The sequence below is a fragment of the Agelaius tricolor genome, unplaced genomic scaffold (genome assembly GCF_023055355.1).
Source record: "Agelaius tricolor isolate 1412-34295 unplaced genomic scaffold, bAgeTri1.0.p SCAF_5, whole genome shotgun sequence".
In the NCBI taxonomy this organism is placed as follows: Eukaryota; Metazoa; Chordata; class Aves; order Passeriformes; family Icteridae; genus Agelaius; species Agelaius tricolor.
Window position 1 is genome coordinate 38,546,470 of NW_027269265.1, and position 25,489 is coordinate 38,571,958.

At 56.6% G+C, this 25,489-nt stretch overlaps 1 protein-coding gene across 2 annotated transcripts; it reads left to right on the forward strand.

Moving 5' to 3' along the window:
* Window positions 1-250: 250 nt before the first annotated feature.
* On the forward strand, window positions 251-25,431 carry MAPK8IP1 (mitogen-activated protein kinase 8 interacting protein 1). Of its 2 annotated transcripts, none has more exons than XM_071427387.1 (12): window positions 251-403; window positions 7,521-7,626; window positions 15,115-15,348; window positions 19,012-19,093; window positions 19,625-20,497; window positions 21,128-21,203; window positions 21,640-21,812; window positions 22,103-22,212; window positions 22,335-22,454; window positions 23,500-23,570; window positions 23,876-23,974; window positions 24,415-25,431. In XM_071427387.1, the coding sequence occupies exons 1-12, from the start codon at window positions 318-320 to the stop codon at window positions 24,485-24,487; spliced, it is 2,103 nt and encodes a 700-aa protein (XP_071283488.1). In that variant the 5' UTR covers window positions 251-317; the 3' UTR covers window positions 24,488-25,431. The 2 variants fall into 2 exon arrangements, with proteins under 2 accessions (XP_071283488.1, XP_071283489.1); XM_071427388.1 differs by lacking the exon at window positions 251-403 and adding an exon at window positions 5,450-5,535.
* The last annotated feature ends 58 nt before the right edge of the window (window positions 25,432-25,489 follow it).

The window sequence follows — 25,489 nt, forward strand, 5'->3', positions numbered from 1 at the left end:
AGCCTCCAGCTGCGGGCACAGCTGGGGGCCGGTCCAGCTGCGGGCACATCTGTCCCGCCGGGGCCGGCGTTCCCCGAGCCCCGGGCGGAGCGGATGTGGTCGGGGTGCCAGGTGACGCCTCCATCTGTGCCGTGCCTGTCCTGCAGCTGCCGCCGGAGCCGCGGGATGGAGCCTCCGGGCCGCGCCCCCGCTCCCCCCGCCCCGGCGGCAGGTATGTCCCTCCCCGCCGGCACCGCCAGCATCCCCCTCCCTTCATCCCTCCTTCCCTGCCTCCCTCCCTCCCGCCCGCCCTCCGCCTGCATGGAGAGAGCCACAGAATGGCGGAGCGAGAGAAAGGAGCTGCATCCCCGCCCGCCTCCTCACCCTTCCTGGGGCTGCACCTCGCCTCGCCCCCCAATTTCAGGTACCGGCCGCCGTCCCCCCGCGGAACCCTCTCGGGGCAGCCCCTGCCCCTTTCCCGGGGCAGCGCTCCCCCTCTGCTGCAGCCCCCGACCGCACGGCCCCCGCCTCGTCCAGCGCTTCTGCCCCTCGGCGCGCAGCCCCCCGCCCCCGCCATCCCTTTGCCCCCCGCCCCAGGCACCACTGAGCCCCCACCGCGGACATCGCTCCAGCCCCCATGGCTGCTCAGCCCGCCCACCCAAGCCGTGCTGGCCCTCGCCCCACACATACACCACTGCAGATTCCCAGCCCCCTGCTTGGCCTCATGCTCCCCTCGCACCCCATCCCGCCCCCTTACCTGCCTTATCTCCTCTTCCAACACCTCTTCCTCATGGAAGAAAAAAGCTTCATCTCTCTCCCCTCCCCAAGGAAAGCCTTTTTCCAGCCCTTTCCTAGAAATCCCAGTTGCTTCTGCTTCCTTCCTGCCCCTGTGAAACAGGAACCCCAAGTGAGACGGTGGGAGAGTGCCAGAATTGATTCTCTTAGCAATACCAAGTGCTCCCATCGATTTGGGATGCAGGGGGCTGTGTCTCCTCTGAAACCCAATGAGGCTTGTCACAGGGACTTCCGATGGCATGGGCCAGGCCACGGACGCCTGTGGGCTTTGGAGCCTCTGGTGCTTGCTAAGGGTAGCTCTGGGACAGGGATGTGCTAGGTGGGTAAGGGAGGAGCCCTGCCCCTGCCTGCAGGTGCGGTGTTCACTTGCCATCAGGGGTGGCTCGCTGCTCCTGGAAGCTGTGCCCTTGTCAGCCATTGCTCTCTGCTTGCCTCTGCCATCCAGGGTGCTGGGGGGAGCTGCCTGTGAAAAGGGGAATGGTACCAGCTGCCTTGCATGCTGAGATTTTGGGTGGAAAGGAGGGGATGGTCCCTACTTAGGACCACAGCAAAGATCATGCCCTCCTCTGTCAGGCCCAGCCCCTGAGGCTGGGGAAGCAGTGGGTCCCTGTGAGAAACAGATGGGTGCAGTCGAGCAAAGGTAGTGTTCAGGCAATGAATATTTGAAGGGCTCTGCTGCTGGCCCCCCGTTGCTGGTGGCTCCGGCTCTTTGGCACTGCCTCCTATTGCAGCGCTGCCTGCGAGAGCTGCTGGGAGCTGTTGCAACATGGCTGGTGTGCCCTGCAAAGGCAGCGATTCAACGCTGCCTCTGGAATCCTCCACCACGGAGAGGGGCTTGGCCACCGAGCCAGGGGCTGCAGGCTGAGCTGCCGAGCAGCTCTGGGCCCACCACCTGCTGTCCTGGAGGTGTGGCTGTGCCCTGGGCACCCTCCTGCTCCCCAGCAAACAGCCCTGCCCTGGGAGGGAGAACGAGCTGCTGCTTCTGCCTGTGCCTCAGATCTTTGCAAAAGGAGCCCTGTGTGCCACCAGCCTGCTCCAGGGAAGAACTGACCTCATGAAGGAGGCTGTGCAGCTGGGTGGAAAACTGGGGAATCGAGACAGGAGTGCAAAATCTTCCCCGGGCACCAAGCTCACGGTGTAAGCGGAAGAAGATGCAGTGATGTGTCTGAGCCTGGGGCAGGGTCTGGCAGATCAGAGGCGATGTTGTGGCGGGGAGTGTCGTGGGAGAAGGGAGCCATGCTTGTGAAACACAAGCTGGGTTATGTGTCACAGCTTGGCTTGTGCATGTCCCAGGTCCTGCATTCCTGCTGCAGGGCTCAGTGAGGGGCTGTCCCCCGTGGATGACCCAGCAGCGATGAGCGCAGTTCAGAGTGAAGGCTCAGACCATGGCTGGCAGTGAGGTGGGCCCTGCCCTCTGCCCCTGCTTGCTGCCTGCAGGATGAGGTGTTTCAGGTTTCTGCCCTTTGGCACATGCCCCTGCACTCCCAGCTCCGAGTGGTGACACGCCAGCCCAAGCATTAGGTGATCGGTTGGCTTGGATTGGGAGAGGGCTTGGTCCTGGCCAGCAAGCAGACTGAACTCTGAAGAGACCAGGCATAGTGGCCTGCCCATGGTAATTTGGTGTTGTCTGAGAAGAAGTGGGAGGAAAAGGATGGTGAGGTGATCCCTCCTTTAGCCAGGAGGTCCTCCAGAGGTGTCTGTTCATCATAACAAGAAAAACAGCATTTTAGGAGACAACAGTAAAAAAGTAATTTTCATCCATCCTCCCGTTGTCCTTAAGCTTCCCAAAGCCTTGCAGTCCAGTCTGTGTTCACTGGAGCTCCTCAACATCTTTCTCTGGGACACTGTGTTGCAGCTCCTTGCCCTGCTAAAAAGCTTTGGCAGTGCTTTGTGGTAGGCTTTCCTGTGAGGGGCTCTCTAGGGCCTCTCTGGGTTAGGGGTGCCTCTACCCAGCATTAGAGGGACAGGGAGGACTGGCACAACTGGGGCACAGCTGGATGCAGGGCCCTGCAGAGCTCACGGTGTTGCCTGCCCTGCTGTCCCCAGGACTGTGGCTCTAATGTAGCTGGAACCTGGGAGGGGTCACTGAATGATTCCCCTCTATCTCCTTCAGCTGTCCCTGATAAAAGCAAAGGGCATCCACCCAGCTTCTGAGTAGGAAGGCACCTAGGAAAAGAAACGCTTAGGGAGTTATTTCCACAGGTCAGGAAAGAGGGGAAACTACTCCCCTACTCAGGGAACTGTCAGAAATCACAGCCCTTTGGGAAGGGAGGGGCTCTCTGGGGGAAGAAGTTCTCTCAGTCTTGTCGCGAAGTTCAAAGAGGCACCTTCAGGCTGAGGCAAAAATCATTTTAGCTCTGTGGTTTGTTTTATGTGTCTGTCGTGCTCATCTGGAGCTGTCAGCAAAGCCTGTTTGGAGGCAATGAATGAGCTGGGCGTTGGAATGGGGCTACCTGTCTTCTTGTGAGGGGAGACGAAAGGGTTGTCCTCCTCTGATGGAGGGGGAGAGGCGCCTTCCCATCCATTCGAATGAAGCAGTCTCTGGCCACTGAGATGGAAGAAAGAGCCAGGGGCCAGCCAAATGTAGGTTAGTGTTATTTTTTCCACTGGTGCTGGTTACATGACTTGCTCACAGCACCTAACAGCAGACTATCAGAGCAAGGCTTGGGCACCTGGGCCTGTTGGAGCACCCAGCTTCATCACATCATTTTTTTTGCCCTGGTTTTGCCCTGCATGGAAAATCCTCTGCAGTGGCAGTGGGCTGACAGGGGATGGGGTCAAGAGAGGCACAGCAGCCAGGACTGATTTTAAGGCTGTTCTTTGGACTGTGATCAAGCTGCTCCTGCCATGGGCAGGTAACATCTGCCTCTGTTCATTCACCCACGTGTGTACTCTTGCTCACGGTTCCTGAGAATCCCAAGTTTATCACTTCTCATGCATACAGCAGGGCTGCCCACCTTCAGGTGCCTCTTGGTACATCCTTCAGGAAAGCACTCATAACCTGCAAGCACAGGGTTCTCCCACCCTCACAAATGGAGACAGACTCCCAGATACCTGTGATGCCGTGGCCATTGGCAAGGTAAGTTGGCCAAAATACATGTGTATTGTGTATTTTGTACAGTGAAAGTCCTGCTCAGACTTTCACTGCCAGTGATGGAGCTGAGAGGAGTCAGAGCTGTTTCATTTTGCTGGTATTTTTAGCCTCTTTGAGAAGGAAGAGAGAAAGGAAGGGGTGTTTCCACCACAGGGAGCAGAGGTGGGTAATGGAGAGCCTTCCTTGTGTTTCCTGGAGCATCCATGTGAGAGGAGCAAAGGGCGCAAGTAATAGAGAGATGGAGATTTCTTTATTCATTGCATTAATTGAGGTTTCAAGCAGATGAGGTGCCTCCAGGCAGAGCTGATAGGGAAGATGGAATCCTGCATGCTGTTCTTGTGGGGCTGAGTGACAATGACCGCAGTATCACGTGTGACATTCACCAGTGGTGAGGCACTGATGGGGAGAGAGCTTGCAACAGGTTAGCTGCGTAGGGCAGTCCAAGCCCTGAGCTGGGCTCCTGTGACATCACCCACCTTAATCTGCCCAGGAGCAAAGCAGGTGGTGGAGATGCACCCATTACTTGAAGCTCCTGGAGTGGGTGTCAGTGAGGGGCAAGAGTGCTGTGATGGGTGGCAGTGGGGATGCCACCACGCTGTGCATCAGAGTGGGGAGGGGGATGCCCTGTCCCCATCTCAGAGTCATGGTAGGTGCCTCTTCTAGAGCTACTTTGACTTCATCGTGATGGGGCAAGGAGTGAGTGGGTCTGAGAGGTGTGGGGGTGGTTTAGGATTATCTGAGGCTGCTGTACTAAAAGTTTGTCAGCAACACCTGATAGGCCCTCCTGGGAAAGACCCCTATTTCCTTCAGCAGCAGAAGAGGGGTAGGAGCTGGCAGAGCAGCTCACCAGGTATTTCCCTGGCCCTCAGCATGGCTTAGAGGTCGGGGAAGCCGAGGAATGATCCTGCCTGATGCAGGAGTGGGTCTGGGGGTTAGGTGGGGGCAGACAGGGAAGGGGTAGTGCTGCTAGCACTGCTCTGCACTGGCTGGGCTTGTCCCTTGGCAAAGGCACTCCCCTCAGCTTGGAAGTGCAGCTGGCCATGACGCCGGTCCCGCTGTGCTGGAAACACTCTGGCCTTTGCATCAGAGAGGGGCCTCGCTCCACCTGGTGAGAAGCTGGACAGATGCTCCTGTCTGTGTCCCCCTGCTGTGGGGGACAGCAATGCTGCAAGGGCAGGAGAGGCCGGGTGCTGAGGGTTTCCATGATGGGGTTAGCAGATCCCCTGTGCCCACTGTGGGTGCTGAGGAGCCGAGTGCTGGAGCAAGACCAGGAGCCAGGCTGGCTGGCTGGCAGGCAGAGGCAGTCAGCATCCCCAGCAGAGTGCAGGGACTTGGCACTGGCTCAGCTGGGGAGGTTATTTTTTTTTATTTTTTTTCCCCTCCAGGACAGCTGATTCCATCTATTTTTAATGAGCTTGCCCAGGTTGCGCAGTGAGGATAGAGAGCAGCGCCGGCAGCCACGGACTGCGACGGGGCAGGCAGAGAGGCAGTGGGCACCCAGGGTCAGCTGCCATCTCCCTCACCACTCCTCACAGCAGGTCTGGGGGTGTTTTTTGGTGTGGGAGTGTGTCCCCCGGTGAAGGGGGGTCCTCCTCAATGCAGCTGCCCTTGAAAATGGAATCGAGCACCGAGGAGGAGAGCTGGCTGGAAGATCAGTGGGAGAAATGGTAGGGGACCGGCTGGGCCTAGGGAAGGGGGGGCCTGTCCCGCGGGCATGCAGGGGGGTGAGGGGCAGCCCCTTGCTCCTGGGCACATCACCCTTCTCTGCCAGTGATGGCCACAGGACAGGAGCAAACTTGGCACGCAGCTGAGCCCAAAGTTTTCCTGGCTGGGCAGGAGCTGTGTGACAGCCAGGCAGCAGAGTGGCAGAAGGTGTCTGGACACCTCCTGCTGCGCCCCAGCATCGGCAGGCAGGGCCAGTGCTGGGGAACCCGCTCAGCATCTCCCCATCCCGAGGGCATGGACAGGGCTGCCTGTCCCCATGCGGAGTGGGGGGCACTGCCACCCTGTCAGGCTGCTCCTGCAGAGCCAGGGAGCCCTGGCAGCCCTCGGCAGCGTTGTGCCCCTCAGCGGGCCCGCAGCACTCACTGCGCTCCCGGCATGGCGGGCGAGGCCCCGGGCATTAGCAACTGGATGATGTCCCACCCTGGCGACCCGTGTAACCCGAGAAGAAATCAATTTGTGCTCTGAAGGCTCATCATGAGCCTCCTGCTCCGCGTTGCCTCCCTTCCACGGGCAGCAGGAGGAGATAGGCAAAGGGGGGTCCATCCATCCCACCCTGGGCTGAAGGCTCTGTCCTTGCATTCCTGTTGTGTCTTGCAGGGGCTGCCTCCATGGGCGTGGTTGCTCCCAGTTGTCTTCACCCCAGGAGACCACTACTAGTGGGGTCCTCAGAAACACAGAGGGAAGATGCTGCTGCTCCCATGGGCTTCTCCCACTCTTTTCCCTCTCCAGGAGCTGGGGCAGGGGAGATGTTACCCCTCCATGCCAGTGGGTTAGTGGCACTGCATGTGGGGTCCCCAAGATGTGCAAGCAGTGCTTAAAGTGAGAGTGGGAGGTCTGCAGGTCACAAAGCACCATTCTGATTTCTTTCTCACTGCATTGTTGGGGACCAATCCAGAGAGGCACAGCCCTTTCACCCAAGTGTCTCCCAGCCAGTGGAGCTGGGAGCAAAGGGAAATGGTAGCAAGCAAAGCAGTGTCCATGGCCACTCCAGACAAAACTCAGGGGTCTAAGTAGGTTGGCCAAGGACTTTTGAGTTGGGTTCTTTCATTTACCCCTGTGGTAATGAATAAGTGAGAAGAGCATTGAAGTACCACTATGTTGAAATGTTTTAATGCTCAGAAGCCAGGAGCACCTCATCACTCCCCTGGGGCTCATCAGCACATTTTCAGCTGCTAAAAGGATCTCTCTTATTTTGAAGGGGTGTAAGGAGACTGTATGGCTGGGACTGAGAGCCCTAAGGAACCCTGAGGCCATGCAGACCAGCTCAGCAGCACTGATGTTCACAGGGATGCCCATAGTCACCCTGGGGAGTGATTTTGGTGCAAAGGGAAATCGCTGCCCTCTCTTACTGCAGGCAGCTGGGCTGGGACATCCCTGCCAGCTGCAGCTCAGGGGCTGGTTGTGCCATGGCTGAGAGGTTTGCTGTGCTTACAAGTTCTGTGGGTCTTGATATGGTCACCTGTCCCAGCAGGTCCATCCTCCAGCTGTGCCCTGGACACAGCCCTTCCAATTCCTGTAACCCCGGCCTTTGCCCTGTTTGGTGTCTGTGCCCAGCTGGGACAATCCCAGAGGCTCCCTGGGATGGTGTGAGCAGAACAAGCCTCCTGTGATGGGGCTGGCTGTTCTGTCTGTTCCATGTACTCTCAACCTGCATGTCCCTGCTGTCTTTGGTCAGGCAGGGACTGCTTTGGGACACACTCCCCCTGCCTCCCAACAGCCATGGACTGTGCCAAGCCCAGCCATTCAAGGGGACAGACCTATCCCCTCTGGGAAGAAGCTGCCTTCCCAGTCTTTCTTCCTAGTAGAGACTGGGACAGCGTCTCCTGGGGTGTCAGTGCTGCTCCCAGCCCACAGGCACCACAGCACCCTGCACCCTCCTGTCCACCACTGGGGCAGTGGGTGACCAGGCCATCTCCACTCCCTCCAGGCTCACCCATGACATCAGCCTTGAGGAATTTGAGGATGAAGACCTCTCTGAGATCACTGATGAGTGTGGAATCAGCCTGCACTGCAAGGAGAGCCTGGCCAGTAGGGTAAGTGTGATGGGGATGGGGAGAGGGATAGGGATGGGCAGAATGTACCAGTGGGGCTGGCAGGACCATCAGCCCACATGCAGGACCACCGGGTCCCCAGATGAGTGATGCTTTCTCAAGGAACCCACTGCCATGGCCCCATCCCCTCTGCTTGGCAGTGCCCTCTCCTCACTCCAGCACAGTGCAGGTCCTTTCTGAACCAGCCAAACTCAAGGGACTCAGTCTCAAAGCTGGTGTCATTTGGTGCCTACTGTGCTATTGGGGTTGGAGTTTGTTCCTCAGGGATGAGCCCAAGGATTTGGGTGCAAATGGTGGCATGCCCCCATTTGAGCAGGATAACCAGCGAGCATCTGGCACCTGGCAAGCATTCTCAGGAATCAAGGACATCTGCAAGGTGGCACCAAAGGTCCCACCTGGGCTGTGCCTCTTGTCCCCACATGCATCCCTAGACCTGGGGATGCAGCTGGGCTGGCATGGTGAGAGCTGCCTCTGTTCACAGGGGATATTCTCTCTGGCTTGCTAGCGAGCTTTAGCTAGAGCTGTTTACAGGTCTTTATGAGGCTGGAGACCTGGAGGCTCCTGAAACAGGGATGAAGGGGGTAGCTCTGACACCAGCAGGCAGCAGGCAGAATAAAGATGGGAGCTGAGAAGCCTGTGCAGGTACCTCAATTGGGTGTCCCATCCATCTTAGAGCAGGCTGTCAAGAACCTGATGGGGTTCACACCACTGTTTGAACTTCCCTAGAAGGCCATGGAGGCAGAAATGTGGAGATAAATTGATTATTACATTGGATTTGGAAATATGCAGGGTGTTAAAGGAAAAGCCACAGCCTGAGCATTCTCACACCACTCAAGTAATCACATACACACCACCTGAGACTTAAACTGCTGGGAGGGGACTCTTTGTAGCAGGCAGCTCCAGTAAGCTGACAGGTGCCCCTTTTGACCCCTCACTCAAACACTCACTCACTCAAGGCTGACTCCTCCTCCTTCAGGCTCAACCCTAGGTTTCCTGTAGCAAAGCCCCCAGCTCAGATTTTATAAAAGTAGTTTAGTGGTACAGCACCAGGTCAGCTCAAGCTGGGTGCCTGTGGAGAGGGACCCTGAGCAAAGAAACCCCTGGGTAATTATACCCATACAACTCATGCACCCACCCCTCAGACACTCTCCATGCACCTCTTGTCCAGTGGTGATTTTTGGTCTGGGGTCTTCTAACATCTTACTGGGTTCTTTCTCTGTGTCTGTGCAGGCAGGCCATACACTGTTCTTATCTTGTGGAGTTACAGCTTCTGCTGACAGCTGGAGTCTCCTTGTCTTCTGGTTTGTACTTCTGGTGCACCTGCTCGCTGGCAGAGCATGGGGAAATAAAAAAGCCCTAGGCTTGGGATAAACACTATTCAGCAACAACCACAGCAGCATCAGTGTGTTATCAATGCTCCTCTCATAAGAAAGACAAAACACAGCACTGCACCAGCTACTAGGAAAATTACTAGGAGAATTAAGTCAATTCCAGCCAAAAACATCTCTAGATGTAAACTCACGGCTTGTGTCCCAAGGCCTCGGCAGATCCAGCTACTGATGCTAGGCAAATAAAGCTGAGCAATCAACATACTAGATCACACAGTATATAACTCTATGAACCCATTCTAACTCATTCTACTGAAAGCTTACTTATTTAAGCTAAGAACTAATACCTCTCAACACAGAGTTTCTGCATTTTGTCAATGTGTTTCATGCTAAAGGATGCAAATGCTGGAGGAGCAGCCAAGTGGTTTGGGAATCATTCTGTCCCTCAGAGGAAATACTTCCTCTGCAAAACTGATAAAGACCCAGTGAGGACAGGAAAGGTACAAGAATTTGTCGCAGATTTAAAATTAGAAAGTGAATTTGTGTCGTTTGGAATTCCTCACTGCAGGCAGGAAGGTACAGGCAGACCTCATCCTTGGGAGGTGCAGGTGTCTTGCTGTGCTCCTTGGTCTAATTTGTGACCTTCCCACCAAAAATTTGTCTGTTCCCAGCTATGGGGCTGCTGCTCGGTACCTCTGCTCCAACTGCAGGCTCCTCCTGCTGTAGGGTGTTATGGCCAGACTTCCCTGGGACAGTCTGGGCTCATGGGCTGTGTATGCTGAAGGAAGGAGGGATAATGCTGCAGGGAAAACCAAGGGCAAACCCAGTGCTGGGCATCCATGAGGGCACAGCCGCAGTGAGGGCCTGGCATTGGGAACATCATCTGCCTGCAATAGGTGAGGCAGACGGAGACTGGGGGTTTGTTGCTGGATTCTTCCCATTAGCCATCCCAGTTCCCCACTGCTGATAGCACCACTGGGCTCAGGGCAGGATTTTTTTTTTCTCTACAGATTGACAGCCCTTGGCTGAAGTTTGGCAGGGAGGGGAAGGGGCAGGGGGGACTTGCATCTCAAGTGCTGCAGCCCTTCCTTTAGGGAGAGGAAAACCAGCTCCTTTTGCCCATTTGAAACAGTTTACTCAGAGGTTTCTGTATCCCTGTGTTTCAACACAGAGACCTAACCTCTGTATCCCTGTGTTTCAACACAGAGACCCGAGCCTCATCAGAGGGTTTGCTCAGGCTCTGAGAGCGAGCCCCATGCCTTCCCTGGGGACAGCTCAGAGCTGCTTTACACAAATGTCCTGGTGCACTGAGAGTCTGCTGGAGTGGGAGGGGGATGTGAGGCTGCCGTAGGGGAAGCAATGAGTTATTCATAAACACAGCAAAGGAGGAAGCTTATCATGCTCAGAAAAAATGCCTGCTAAAAATACGTCCAAATGCTTTATATGGGATGCGGAGGATTGCCCGAGGAGCAGAACCGAAAGTGGTGACAACAATGGCTGTGAGAGAGGCTTTTCAATCCCAAATGTTGAAGGCGAGAGCCAGGGAGCTTTCCAAGCTGATTGCCATCCAGAGCGAGCTTGGGGCGACAAGGTTGCAGGATCTGCCTGATGGAAGCAGTCAGGCCCAGAGGGAGCAGCGTGGTCAGATCTGGGGGAGGTGCAGGGGCTGGCAGGGCAGGAATGGCTGAGCAGGGCAGGAATGGCCAGCAGGGCAGGAATGGCCAGCAGTCAGCATCAGCCTGCTGATTGCATCATGTGGAGCTGCTGGGGGTGGTGAGTCAGGGGTGCTGGGACCAGAGCGTGAGGGGGCTTTGCTGAGGCCCTGCCCGTGGCAGCACCCAGTGCCCCAGAGCAGCTGTGCTAGGAAGGTGGAAGGGTTGGCCCTGGTCACCCCTGCAGGCCAGGCAGCGGGTGAAAGCCTGGCAGTGGAGCAATGCGAGGTGAAAGCAAGCTGCTGGCTCAATGAGTCACGCCAGAGCAGAGAGCCACGGGCAAGGGGGAAAGGATCAGGGGAGCACCGTGGGACAAGGGGCTGGAGTCATCCAGCCGCCCAGCAGCGAGTCTCTGGAGAGGTGGGCAGGCACAGTAACCCAACAGCGAGCAGGAAAGCACTGGCCAGGAGCAAGGGGGACAAACCCTACCTGAGGGCTGCAAAGGGGACAGTCTGTGTCCTTGATGAGGTGGGGGGGTCTGGGCAGAGCTGGTTCATGACAAAACCTGTGGCTGTAACAGAGATGGGTTTTGAGGATTTATTTGGTCCCAGAAAAACAACGACCTCGTTATGGGCTATTTTAGCAGCTCCTCAGAAACAGTGGCTCAGACACACAGAACTGCAAGGAGGCATAGACTGATGTTTGTGCAGGAGGGAACTTTCCACTGACAAGGACCACACCTCATGGATGGGAGACCATGCTCTAAGAGGAATAATAACATGTGTGGCTGAAAAGAAACTTAATTTCAACAAGAAGTCCCCAGTGAATGAAATGAGAAGTGAGATAGGCTGAGCAGAGGGCTTGTAGAGGAAGCAGGGCTGTCTTTGGGGCTGTTGAATGGCATGGCAGGAGGCCAGCTGGGAAGGAGTGGAGGCCACCAGGGTGAGGGACACAACCTCCACGTCACCAGTGGCAGCAGTCAGGTGTGTTGAGAGGGATACTTGCAACAAAAGCACCAGACTTGGGGTTTGGCCTTGTTTTAGTGGCTTGGAAATCCAGAGTGACAAGCTCTGGTTTCAGCAAGATGGATCCCAGCAAACAGCCAGGCAGAGGTTAATACAAGTTTAGTGCCTCATCTATTTTCCAGGAACTGTGGAAATGGTTAATGCAGGAATTAAAAAAAAAAAAAAATTAAAAAGAAATACCTCTCTTGGAAGTACCTAAGAGCTTGAGAACAAGCGCCCAAAGGGAAAAGAGCTGATGAAGGGCTGGGCTGAGCCTTCCTGGGTCTGCATGAAAAGGTCTGAAACAGCCATAAAGGCACAGAAATGTGGAGGAAAAAGACCATTTTTTTCGGCATAATAATATTGCTGGAAATGCCAGGGGCTTTTTCTTGATGTTCAGCGCCACTGATCCAAGTGTGCTGCTGCTCACAGAAGGCCAGCGGGACCCACTGCAAAGAGGGAAGGAGCTGCCATGAGCCTGCAGCCCAGGGACTAGTGGGGAACTGGATGTGTGGGCTGGGAGCAAAGGACAGGGCAGCGAGGTGGCTGCTTACTCCATGCAGCTTTTCACAGGCTGTCCCTTGAAGCTGCCTCTGTGGTCCATGGCCAGCTGTGGCTGTGCCAGGCTGGGGGCAGAGAGACTTCTCTTTCTCCTAGTGCTCTGAAGCCAGCCAGCGGTGGGGAGAAGGAGAGCAGTTGTGCCTTCACTCAGCAAGTCCCCCTTGCTTCCCTGCACTCATAAAATGCTTTTCCCAGCTGAGGGTTTTGCCACTCCTCTGACAGTGAAGGCTGTGAGAGTGGGGCAGCAGGGAAGAGACTTGCAGCACTCAAGCAACATCTTGTGTATCTCTCCACTCTTTTTGCAAGAGCCTTTCATTCCTAGGGAAGCAAGCAGCTTCCTCAGGTGGGCAGCAGCCCCCACACAGGGGATTCCCGAGCTTAGACCAGTGCTCCAGGGGTGATCTCAGTACCTCTCAATTGCAGCAGGGTTCTTTCTGCTCCAGCCCCCTGGAGCCATGGATCACAGCATTGGGGCTGTCAGAGAGAGACCAGTTGCTGGACACTGGGACTTTTTGCCATTGCAACAGCACGGTGCAGGTGGGAGGTAGGATCAGCAGGGGCACACCAGCATCACATCAGTCCCAGGGACAGGTCTGTAAGGAAGCACGAGTGTCCCCATGACTGCACTGAAGATAGGTGTGCATCTTGTGTTTATTCTGCCACAAGATTTGGGCACTGGTACTGCTCTCCCACACACCCTAATCTCTCCCACGGGGTGAAGGGACTTTGGGAAGTCACCTCACCATTGCATCTGTGCTGAGACATGAGCCTGCTCAAGCTGACCTTAGGTGATATTAACTTGTTCCTAGAGGGCTCCCAAGGCAGCCTGCTCTGGTGTGGCAGTATCCTTGCAGTCAGAAAGGCTTCCCAATGTCTAGTGCCTGCCCTTGCTTTGCAGATCACTGCAGGTCTCACTCACATGGTAAGGTGATTGATTTCTGTGTGGTTTCAAAATCACTTTGTTGAGCTACAGGCCACAAATAATACCTGCAGCGGCTGTAGTTTCCTCCTAGTTTTTGAACCTGGAATGCTGCACCCCTGCTAGGGTGCCTTTTTCTTCAGAATGACAGTGATTTACTTTTCTGCATCCTTCCGGGACTTTTCCCTCTGTGAGTTTCCCAAGTGATTGTTACAGCTACAGGATTATGGAAGCAGCATTATTAGCAGTCTAGATTGAATGTCACCAGCTGACTCCAATACACCCACTTTGGCTAGGTATAATCTATTCAGTTGGCATTTCCTTGCAGTTCTTTTCCCGTGCCTCGGTTTCCTTGTTAAAATCCTGTGATTTGTCACAAACAGAAATGCAGAACTTGTAGCATGAAGGCTAATGCTCAAAACAAGAGATTTAAATGTTTAAAGCCTCAAGAGGACAAGTATCTGTGGCAGTGCTTCTCCAGTTGCTCACCCACTGCAGGACTTCAGCAAGGACACTGGAGGGAAGTGACTCCCATGAGAGGGTTTGTACTGTGCCTGCAGCAGGCAGAGCCCTGCCTGTGCTGGCTTTTGTCTGACAGGTCAGGAGCTGGTAGCAACAAGAGCTCTTGGAGTGGCTGCCTGAGCTGCTGGGGCTGTTTCTTCTCACATGACTCAGGGGGCATCCTCCATGCAGCTGGAGACATGGATAGTATTCAGCTGCAAAAACCCCTCCTTCCCCACCTCTGCCTGCTGAGGAGCTTGCAGTCACCACAAACAGCTGATAACACAGACAATTCAACTCCTCAATGCCAAGCTGCTGCCTTTATTGCTGGCTGCAGCAACTTGTGCATGTGCAGGTCCAGTTAATACAAGGAGGGGGCCTTGGGAAGGCACCCACAGACATTTAAACACACACAGAGGTGACACTGGTGCCTCTTCACCCAGCAGCACAGCCACAAGGAGTGTGGTGGCTCTGCACTTGTGCCCAGCCAAGGGGGTGGGATAGGACATCTGCTCCCCACAGACCACAGTGGTCACCCTGTTCCCAAAGGTGCAGGGGAAAGAGTGGAGCTGCCTCCAGCCAGAACACAGCCAGCACCAGCAGGCGACTGGAAAGCCAGTGCTGGGCATCCCTCCCATATGGCCTCAGGTCTGATATATGCAAATGTATGTAAGGAGAGCTTGTCCTCAATGAGTAAGACAAGGGGGAAAGAGCTGCTGGTCCAAGTGGGCATTACAGGGAAGGAGGAGCCTGACTCCTTTCAGAGGTGTGCAGTGAAAATTTCAACCCAGTAGAGAGAAAAAGTAGTAGTAACGCAGTACACGGTGCCAGCATGGTGGTGGGTTCTCCACCTGTGAGGATGTTCAGGTGTGATGGATGAGACCCCAGGTGACCTGCTTCAGGCAGGGGATAGACCAAGTCTGATCAAACTGATTACGTGCTTGTATGAGTCCCACCTGCCAGGACACGAACCAAGAAAGGGAACAGTCTGCCTTGGAAGGAGGAATCATAGGGCAGCCCAGGCTGGAAAGGATTTCAAAGGATCACCTGGCCAAACCCTGTGCGGGAAAGGGAGTCTGGGTGAGACGATCTGGCAGGCTCTCTAGGGGCGTCATGAAAATCTCCAGCGATGAGGACTCTACCATTTCCCTGGGGAGATTGTTCTGCAGAATGGTTGTTCTCACTGTAAAAAATGTCCTTGTTATGTTGAGATGAAACCTGGGTGTGCACGTTTGTGTGCTGCGTAGTGAAAGTGACGGCTGCATGTACCTGCAGACAGACACCTGCCGGGAGTAAGCCCCATCACTAAGGGAGGAGGGATGCTGCCCACACCTGCCTGGGAGGCGGGAGGGGACGCGGGGCTCCCGGCTCCGCGAATAACATCGCTGCCCCTTTAAAAGGCAGCGGGTGCGGATGCGGCGGCCCCGGCGGGAGGCCCGTCCCCGGCGGGAGGCCCGTCCCGCCCGCCCTCCCGGTGGCCTGATCGCGGGCACTAATCCCGGCAGGGCCATGTGAGCCGGGCGGGCGGCGCGGCCCGGGCGGCGGGCGGCGGCGAGGCCAGCCGGCTGCAGGCCGAGATGCTCCAGCTCGACCTCATCGACGCGGCGGGGGACACGCCGGCCGAGGAGCAGACGGCGCCCGAGCCGCTGCAGAAAGACCCCCCGGCCGGGACCACCGAAGTCTACAGGCCGAAGCGACCCACAACCCTCAACCTCTTCCCGCAGGTGCCTCGCAGCCAGGTGAGGCGGGATGGGGAGCTCGGGGCGATTGGGTGGTGCGGAGGAGGAGGAGGAGGAGGAGGAGGAAGGATGCTCCCGCCGTCTGCCGGGGCTTTTGTCTCGGGCGGATGGAGGGAGGGGGAGGAAATAGAAGGGGATGGTGGGGCTCGGCTCCGCTGCCCGCGGTGCTCGGCGCGGCAGCCGCCCCCGCCATCGGGGTCCCTTCTCACGGCCGCTCGCGTTACCCCGGGCCGGGGGCAGCGCAGGCCGAGCCGGAGGGAGCGATCTGCGGACCCGGGGCTCCTCGGGTGCCGGGGACCTGAGAACGCCCTGCCCGGCCGCCCCTGCGCACCGCCAGAGCATCCCAGCACTGCGATCGGCGGGGGTTCTTTGAGGGGGCTTAGGCGCCGGGTGGGTCCTTCTTTCATCTCTGGTGCCGAGGTGGAGAGAAAACGCCAGGAATCCTGTCGGGACTGAGATGCGCCCCGGCAGGGTCCGGGTGGCCTGGCAGAGCCGTGCGGCAGGGGCAGGGTGGGAGCTGCGAAGGGCTTCCGTGGGATGGGGAGCAAACGAGGCACGGATACCGAACGCGTGAATGAGCCATCGCGGGACGGGGCACCACGCCACGGACTGGCGAGCCCAGGGCCGGCACCAACAGCTGGCTGGGCTCCAGCTGCCCCGCGTTGGGGCAGCACCAGCTCTAGGGCAGGTTGGTGACACCAGGTGCCCCGTGCCTGACAGTGGGGACCTGGTGGCCTCAGCTTCTGAGCGGTGGTGCCTGGCAAGAGAAGCATTAATGTCAGAACCCCGTACAAAATCTGAGAGAGAGAAAAGCAACGCCCAAAATGGTGGCCAGGAGAACAAGGAGGTACTGTTGTCTCGCTCACACTCAGATTTTGTAAAGATTTTGGATGGTTTTAGCCAAGACTGCCTGCCCCACACAGCCATGGTGTTACTGTCACCCCTGGAATGGATGATGACTTGGTGCCCTGCATCCTGACCCCCGAGGCAGCGGCTGGAGCCCCTTTGCTCTGCCACTTCTGCAAACTTCACAAGCCCACGCAAAGTGCACGACGAGCAGGGCTATTTTTGCTGCCCTCCTCCATTCAGCTCTGCCTTCTGCCAAGTGGGAGGATTTTCGTCGCGGTGACGTTCAGCTGAGGAGCATGAAGTGAGAGGCAGGTGTCCCCGTGGGTGACAGATGGGGAGTAGTCAGAGCTGGGTGTCACCAGCCCAGCACCGGCAGCTGATGCCAGCTCTCTGCCTGAGGCCATGGGTGGGAGGAGGAAGGCACAGAGCCAAGGATAGGCGCCCGCAGGCAGCTGGCACCGGGGACAAAGGCGGCAGGGCTGGGGAGGCGGGGGGAGCTCCACTGAGCATAATGGACAAGGGGACAGCAGCAGCCTTGTCCCACCCTGTGCAGGGACCCCCAGGAGCAAGTGGTGTGTGGCAGCCACATCCAGCTGGGGGAGGTGGGGAAGAGCAGGGCCTTCTCCCAGACACTTGGTCCTAACCAGTGTCCTGGGGTGGGAGCAGGTGTCTGGAGAGGGATGGGGGTGGGGGGAGTTGCAGAGATGGTAGGCTGTGGAGGGAAAGCTGATGGTCCCCTTGCAAGGAGATGGTGGAGGCTGTGGAGCTCACTGTGAGGTGTGGGCACAGCTGAGCTGAAGACATGGGGAATGGGAGAGGGGGCTTTGCTGCAGCTGGCAATGGGAGCCTGGAGCCAGTGGGGATGGTGGCACAGGACTGTGGCATGGCTGGCCAGGTAGGATAGTGTTGTTGGTAGGATCTAGTGAGAGGCTGGCTGTAAAGTGCTTGGGTTCCTGTTCTGGATGCCTACCTCTAGCCAGAGGCACTTTCTCCCTGTCTACCTGGGGTGCCCTGAGGAGAGGGCAGGGTGCAGGGCATCCCTTGAGGACCAGCCTGTCCCCAGTCTGTTTCCACTTGTGTGAGACACTGCATCCCCTTGACCTGCTCAGCTCCCTTCTCCTACAAGTAGTCAGAAGAGGGACCATAGCCATGCATCCTCTCTTGAATGCCCAGCTGGGCACCAGGCACTCTGCCAGACAGGGTGTTCACAAAGCACAGCATCATCCCACCCTCTGCTCTTGTGGGGCCAGGATCCAGTCTGGTGATGTCTCAGTTGCTGCTGGGCGCTCTATGATCATCATCCCAGGTAGGTGGCCTGGAAATGGTGAGAGGAACATCCCCAGCTTCCCAGAGGGCAAGAAACAGCTATTGTGACTGGCTAGGTTCATCCTCTGAGACTTTGTGAATGCCTCTCCACCCTGGCAGGGCATTACAGACCCCTGAGTGCTCTGGCCCTGTGGACATGGGTGGGCTCAGTGGACTGTGCCTGCTGCATTGCTGCCTTCTTTCCCAGTCCAGGCAGCCAGGCTGGCTTGTGTGTGCTGGCCCTGTGGCACTCTGCACGCAGAGGCCATCGTTGTGACAGCTTGCCTGGCCCACATCCCAGCCCAGCGTGTCCCTGGGAAAGGCTAGCAGGGACATGCTGTTATTTGCCTTAGCACAGGCAGGACTCATGGAGGCCATGGTGAGAGGTTGCCAGAGCTCTGTGAAGGGGGTCTCTCCCTCCCCATGGAGGCAGGGATCTGGCAGGCATGGTTCAGCTGTGTGTGACATGATGGAATTTTGGGGCAAAGGCTTCCTTCACGTCAGTGGGGAGGCAAAGTAAGGACAGGGCAGCTCCTGTGCTGCTGGGAACAGCTGTTGGTTGGTGATAAGGCTGTGAGAAAATCCAGGGAGCCCCAGAAGGGCTTTGGTACTTTAAGCAAGGCCTAACAGTGCAAAATGCTGCAGCTGGGGCAGAAACATTCAGTGCCCCATTGGAGGGGCTGAGAGTGGGGAGTCAGGGGCATCCTGGGGATGGATGAGGGCTGGCACTGCACCAGGCAGGATGCCACACCCTGTGGAGACAGGCAGGGAGGACTTATCCCCCATCTGCAGGAGGGTCCTCATTAGAGGGGACTTGGTGCCCTTTGCTCCCTGGGTGTTGCAGCAAGGCTGAGCATGTGTTCCCTTGCGCCTATGCATGGCCCGCCACCCAGGGCTGGGCAGGCAGGGCACAGCACCCACAGAAACTCTCCCAGGCGTGGGCAGCATGGATGGTCTGATCCTGCCTCTCCTCTCACGCTGCTCAGGATTGACATCTGCTAGTGAACTGTGTATGTGTAGATTTGCATGCATACACACTATCTGTGTATGCTCCTGTGTACACCCAATATGGATGTCTCCAGAGGCAGGAATTAATCTATCCAGTAGCTGGCTTCTAGCTGAGGAGCAGCATAACACCTGGTCCTTGGCATTTCCCCTATTTCATTTAGCTAGGTGGTTTGAAGGGTAGGCAGGGCTGGCAGGATGGGAGCAAAGCATGCAGGCAGGCTCAAGTCTTGAATTTTTTGTCTTGGGACTGTCCAGCTGTGGGCTTCTGCAGCCAAGTTTTCCCTGGTGGAGGAATGCTGCCCAGCTGGCTCCTTGCCCACCCTGCTTCAGCCATCATGGCACTCTTGCAGCAGCAAGCATGGTGAGCTGTGGGGCTGGTGGTCTCTGAGCATCACGTGCCCCAGCAGAGCGGGGTGCTGTGGACCCAGGGAGGAATGGGTGCTGCTGTGCCACGTGCTGTTTACTGTTCAGGCTCTAAGGCAGCTTTGTTCTTCTCCTCAGGACACTCTGAATAACAACTCTCTGGGGAAAAAGCACAGTTGGCAGGAGCGGGTGTCTCGGTCGTCGTCCCCTCTGAAAACGGGTGAGTTCTCCAGCTTTTGGCCAGGATCAGCTCCTTGCACCCTTTCATGGTGCTCAGGAGCCTGAGGCAAGTGGTGCTGGAGCAGGAGGTTGGGGAAAACATACCACATGGATGCAGGGTGCCTGTCCATCTTGCTCTCTACAATTACCTGAAAGGAGATTGTTAGTGAGCTGGGAATTGTTCTCTTCCAAGTAGCACAGAGCAGGACAGGAGGAAATAGCCTCAAGTTGCACCAGGGAAGGTCTAGGTTGGATATTAGAAAAAATTTCTTTGTTGAAATATTGAACAAGCATTGGAAGAGGGAAGAGCTGGAATTACCGTCCCTGGAAATGTGGAAAATCACGTAGATGTGGTGCTTAGAGGTTTAGGTTTAGTGGTGGGCTTGACAGTGTTAATACTTAGACTTGAGAATCTTAGAGGTCCTTTCCAACTTAAATGATTCTGTGAGTCTGGGTGGCATCCCTGGACACCTTCCCCATCAGGGAGCATTCCCTCTGTGTGGCTGTCTACACTGCTCTCCTCTCCCTACAGGTGAGCAGACCCCTCCCCATGACCACGTTTGCCTGAGTGATGAGGTCAATCACCAAAACAGCACAACCTCCACCAAAGACCGGGGCACATCCACGGAGAGCCCGTGCCGGCGCACAGCAGCCACGCAGATGGCCCCAGCCTGCGTTGCCTCATCCCGGCCGCCCGAGAAGCACCAGGCCCCCAGCCGGGCCCCACCGCACGGTGCCAGCGTCGTGGTGGTAACCAGGGGCCCCGAGGCCCACCGGGACCGCATCCGCTACCAGACGGATGTGAGGCTGGAGGCCACGGAGGAGATCTACCTGACGCCCGTGCAGAAGAACTCGGACCCCCTGGAGACCGACAAGCCGTTCCTGTCCCAGTCCAGTGAGAACCGCATGTCCATCAGCTCCGACATCGACACCTCCGGCTATTCAGCCCTGGCAGGGAAAACCAACCCCTCCATCAGCGAGGAGGATGAGGTGCTGGACTACATGTCCTCTCCTGACAAGACAAACCTGCCCAGGGCCTCCTGTGGTGGCGGGAGTGGTGGCTCCCGGCCGGGGCACAACCTTCAGAGAGCCTCTGTGAGTTCGGACACCAGTGCCCTCTCCTATGACTCTGTCAAATACACACTGGTGGTAGATGAGAACGTGCAGCTGGAGCTGGTCAGCCTCAAGCAGTGCTACTCAGGCTACAGCGATGAGAGCGACTCGGCCACGGTCTACGACAATTGCATCTCGTCACCCTATGAGTCGGCCATCGGCGAGGAATATGAGGAGGATGCGCTGAAGCGTGACTCAGTCTGCCTCTCTGAGGACTCCACCCCCGAGGCAGACATCCACTTCTCCAAGAAGTTCCTCAATGTCTTCATGAGTGGTCGGGCACGCTCCTCCAGTGAGTGCTGGGCACAGGGGGAAGGTGGGCTGGTGGCTGCCTGCCCTGGCAGCCCTGCCTGTCTCTGGTACATGCTCAGGAGATAGGAAGCTACCAGCAGACCTCAGCCCCAGTTCTGCTTGCTGCAGCCTGTGGCTTTGTTCCTAGTGGTTCAGGAGGCATGGTGGGGCTTGGAAAAGTGTTGTGAGTGTCAAGTGCGGGTGGCAGTAGGTGTTTGAGGCTGCATTGAGGCATGCCCCAGATATGACCATGCTGAGGGGGAGGTTGAGTGAGCTCACAGGGGGCCATCATGTTCCTGGCATGCCACACTCCTCTCCAAGCCCAGAAGAGCACTGTTGGCATGCTCCAGCAGGCAGGGTTTCCCATGGTGTGGCTGGTCCCATGCCAGTGTCACAGCTGTTTGTGTTGGTGCAGGGAGGCCTTGTTCCCAGCAGGGACTGATGGGCACCAGCACAGCAGCTCCAGCCATATCTCTCTCCTGTGGCATCACAGGAGTGTTCCCTGTGAGAGTTTTTCATGGATGAAAACCATCCTGCAGGAGCCTCAGCAGATGGCCTGGCCCATGTCCTTCTCTTGGCTGTGATGCTGATCCCTCAATGCTGACATGTCCTCCTCTGCCTTTGTCCCCAGGTGCCGAGTCCTTTGGGCTGTTCTCCTGCATGATCAACGGGGAGGAGCAGGAGCAGACTCACCGTGCTGTCTTTAGGTGAGCTTGCAGGCACCAGGCAGTATCCCCAGCCTCTATCAGGGGAAAGCTGGTTCTGCACTCCCACCAAGGTGGGGCCAGCACAAACTCCAGTGTTTCTGGTGTGGGAAGCCCTGGGGAACAAACCTGTAGCCTGTAGCTCATGCCCTGCCCAGGAGCAACATTTGCCCAAGCTGCTGCATGGGCAAGACCTCCAAGGGCAGTCAGGGCCTCTGAGGAGCAGCTTGGGTGGTGCAATAGGGAATACCCTTGCATTAGGTGTCAGGATGCTGCTGCTGCCCGTTGAGCCCAAACCTTCTTCAATGCTTTATTTAGCATGTCAGGTCCCCATGGCTACCAGGGCACTGGCGGGGTTGTGGGCGGTGCCCCAGCAGTGTGCCAGTGAGAAGGGCACCAGCGCTGCTGGCCAGCCAGCTGCTATGGCCTCTCTGCCCAGGTTTGTGCCTCGCCACGCGGACGAGCTGGAGCTGGAGGTGGATGATCCTTTGCTGGTGGAGGTGCAGGCAGAAGATTATTGGTATGAGGCCTACAACATGCGCACAGGAGATCGGGGCATCTTCCCTGCCTACTATGCCATTGAAGTCACCAAGGACCCAGACCATGTAACAGGTATCAAGCCTCTGTGTGCAGCCTGCTGATGTTCCCACATCCTTGTACCACATCCTCCCTGCTGAGCAGTCTGGTGCTGAGCAGGGGCTAGGGGAGAGGACCAAACTGGGCATCCAGCAGGGAGCAATGAGCAGGTTCTGCTGTGATGCTGGGAGTTGGTAGCTGGTGTTGAGGGAAGCTTTTCCTGGGCAGGGAAAAGCACAGGGGTGGGAAGGTGGAGAGGGGAGGTGGAGCTCAGCCCATATAGCTGGTCACCAGAGATGACCCCTGCCATGTGCTCTGTCTTCCAGCTCTGGCCAAGAGCAGTGACTGGGTGGACCAGTTTCGGGTGAAGTTCCTTGGCTCCGTGCAGGTTCCTTACCACAAGGGCAATGATGTGCTCTGTGCGGCCATGCAGAAGGTAGTGTCCCACTTCATCCCAGGGAGCAGGAGTGTCTGCTCCATCTGGCAGCAGGGCAGAGCCTCAGTGGGGAACCATCATCGCTGCTCACGTGTCCCACTGCTTTGTCTGTCTCTCTGCAGATTGCCACCACGCGCCGCCTCACTGTGCACTTTAACCCCCCTTCCAGCTGCGTCCTGGAGATCAGTGTGCGCGGGGTCAAGATTGCTGTGAAAGCTGACGACTCCAAGGAGCACAGCAAGGTAGTGTCCCCCTCCCTGCTCATCTCATCCCCTCCCTCATTGCTGCTCTGAACTGGCTCGTGCCCTCTGTGCTATAGGCCATGATTGCATATCAAAATTAAGGGTCTCCACCCCTTGCATATGAAAATTAAGGGTCTGAGGGTGTGAGAACACCATCCATCACCATTTTAGGCCCACCGTCAAGATCCCCCATGCCTCACAAGGCCCCAGCTCCGGGCGGTACTGCCAGCTGATGCTCTCACAGCTGCCAGGCACGTCACTTGCTGGGATGCTGTGAGCTGAGCCATACCCAGTAATCTGTCAGCTGCTTCTAAACCTTTCTGCTGCTATTTTGAGTGGTGTCCTCCAGATCTGCCCTGTAATCTCTTTATCTGGCAAGGGCAGGCTGCTGATTAGCATTCTGCATAAGTAGCCTAGTAAAGCACATTGGGATGCTGAGCAGAGGAAAGTGAGGGCTTTGCAGCAAGCTGTTGGGAAACCTCCCTTCTAGCTAAGGAATAGGAGTAGCTCATGGCTGTGAGTGCTGTGATAGAGCTGGCATGAGGTTTCTACAAATCTTGCCTAAATTCAGAGGATGCCATCAACTTAGCTGCAATTTAGACTTGTATAAGTTTTCATTTCTGGCTGGGACCCTTTGACACCCAGGCTTGAATTGGCTTGTTTAGTTCTAAGTTATCCATTCATCTTCTATGTACTAGTGTTTCTGGGAGCCTTTTTAGTGAAGGAGGGCTGTGTGTGCTGGTGAACAGCAGCACTGACTCTAGCTTGAGTACAGTCTGACTCAGGGCCTCCAGGGAAATTCCTGCAGGAGCTACTGGCGGTAAAGGCAGCTGAGGTAAGAGCCAGCAGGGCTGTCTGGAAAAGCTCCCTTTGTTCAGGTGCTTGGAACAATCCTGAAACTGCTGCTGGTAGCAGCCCAGGATTAGTCTCCAATTAATTTCACTCCTCAGTCTCCAAGTGCATATTTCCAGTGGCCAGAGACCAGCTGCACTGCAGGGTGTGGGGAGAAAAGCTCTGACAGTTCCCCCCTCTCTCTCTCCCCCAGGTAAACAAGTGTAGCCATTTTTTCCAGCTGAAGAACATTTCCTTTTGTGGGTACCATCCAAAGAACAACAAGTGAGTAGCAAGAACTGTAGTGCATCTCTCAACACCAGTAGCTCAGCAGCAAGGCTCTCCTGCCTTCCTGCTCCCTGGGGCTAGGAAGGGAAGAAGAGGTTTCCCCGAGCCCTGGCTTGGAGGGCTCCCTGTGAGCCCAGTGCTGCAGCTCTGGACATGGGCTGTGGCATGACCTTGGGGTGGCCACCAGGATTTATGGGGGGCTTTCAGGTCCCAAATCCCTATGCTTAAGGGAGGGTACGCCTCAGAGATGCTGGGGTACCTATGCCTACTGGTCCAGTCACATCTACTTTCTTTGCCCTCAGATATTTTGGGTTCATCACCAAGCACCCTGCTGACCACAGATTTGCCTGTCACGTCTTCGTCTCAGAGGAGTCCACGAAGCCACTGGCGGAGTCTGTAGGGTGAGTCCTGGCTGGGCAGAGAAGGCTGGCTTATAAAGGGCAGGAGGAACAAGACAGCCAGGCTGAATCCTGCCCTCTCCCCCTACATGTGGGGCTTGGACCTGGCCCCAGGCTGGCACCTCTTCCTCCAGTGAGATGCTTGGCTTGAGAGTCAGGGCTGACAGAACTATGGGCAGCATATTCCTGACAGTACTGGAAAAAGTCCCAGTGCAAGGCTTTGCAGGCAAATGGCTGAAAGTCATGCACTATGCAGGGAATCAGAGCAAGGATGGAGACCCTGTGGCTCTGATGGCAGCTCTGGGGCTAATGCAGAAGAGCTCAGGGCCTGGGGGGGGTCAAACAGGCCATGGGGTAAGGAGTGAGGGTCAGGATGGAAACAAGGATCTATAATTGCCTTGTGGGGAGGCTCCTGCTAAGCTTTGCCTGGTGCTGTGTTGCAGGAGGGCTTTTCAGCAATTCTACAAGGAGTATGTGGAGTACACGTGCCCCACAGAGGACATCTACCTGGAGTAGGGGCTGGCACAGGCACCTCCTGCTCAGCCAGGGCTGCAGTCTCGCCCCTTCCCCGTGTCGTGCATGGACAAGAGCTGCTTTGAGCCTGGAGGAGGAGCGGGCCCGGGGCAGGGCTCCCCGGGGCACGGAGCGCCGCCTCTTTTCGTGACTCCCCTTCCTTGGGCTGGGGGGACGGGAGGGGGGAGGGCTGGACAAATTGTGTTTATTGTACAAAATACTCTTAGTTTATTCTATGGGAGAAGCACCCACTGGGTGCCCTGCTTGTGAGCAGTTGGTGGGAGCAGTAGTGTGCTCTTGCCCTTTCCAGCTGCAGGCTGGGGTGACAGCATCTCCTCTGTGTGACCATGGCACAGCGTCCTGTCACATCCATCTGGGGTGACTTTTAATTGCAGTGGCAGAGTCAGTCTCTTGCAGTATGATGACACAGCAGCTAAAGAAAACAAGACCCACATGCTGGCTCCTGCCTGGGAGATGGGATCACCTCCCTGCCAAGCCCTGGGGAGATGGCTGCTGGGCAGGGGTGGCAGAGGAAGCCCCAGTATCTCCTCTGCCAGATCCAGAATGAGATGAGACAGCTTTCCCCTGCCTCTGTCCCCATCTGTCCCCTTTCCATCTTGTATCCATGCCCTGGGGAGAGAGAACAATTCCCCTCATACCTTCCTGCAGTAACAGTACCCTTGGGACTGTTCTCTGCCCCTTTCCCCTCTCCCCCAAACTGCAGGTGGCAGAGGCAGGGCAGGGGCACCCCACCTCAGTGGGACTCAGCCCCTGCACAAAGCTGGGTGTCTGTCTGAAGTGGGAAGGGCTAAAGGCTGCAGGGAGCTGTGTGAAGCACCAGGGAGGTAGAAGAGCTCTCCCGGTCCCGGTCCCTGCAGACAATGATCTCTGTGCTTCAGCTGGATCTGCTGTGATGGCAACAGCTATTAAATATGATGGTTCCTGGAGCAGAGCTACTGTGGTGTTTGTTTCCCTGCTACAAGGGGTTTGGGCCTTGGCTTCTTC

What these genes read in the sequence shown, in the direction of transcription:
- MAPK8IP1 (XM_071427387.1), top strand. Translation starts at nt 318, where the DNA reads ATGGCGGAGCGAGAGAAAGGAGCTGCATCCCCGCCCGCCTCCTCACCC. An exon ending in ACTCACCGTGCTGTCTTTAG is followed by an intron (nt 21,204 to 21,639) that starts GTGAGCTTGCAG and finishes CTCTCTGCCCAG; the next exon opens with GTTTGTGCCTCGCCACGCGG. An exon ending in ACTCCAAGGAGCACAGCAAG is followed by an intron (nt 22,455 to 23,499) that starts GTAGTGTCCCCC and finishes TCTCTCCCCCAG; the next exon opens with GTAAACAAGTGTAGCCATTT.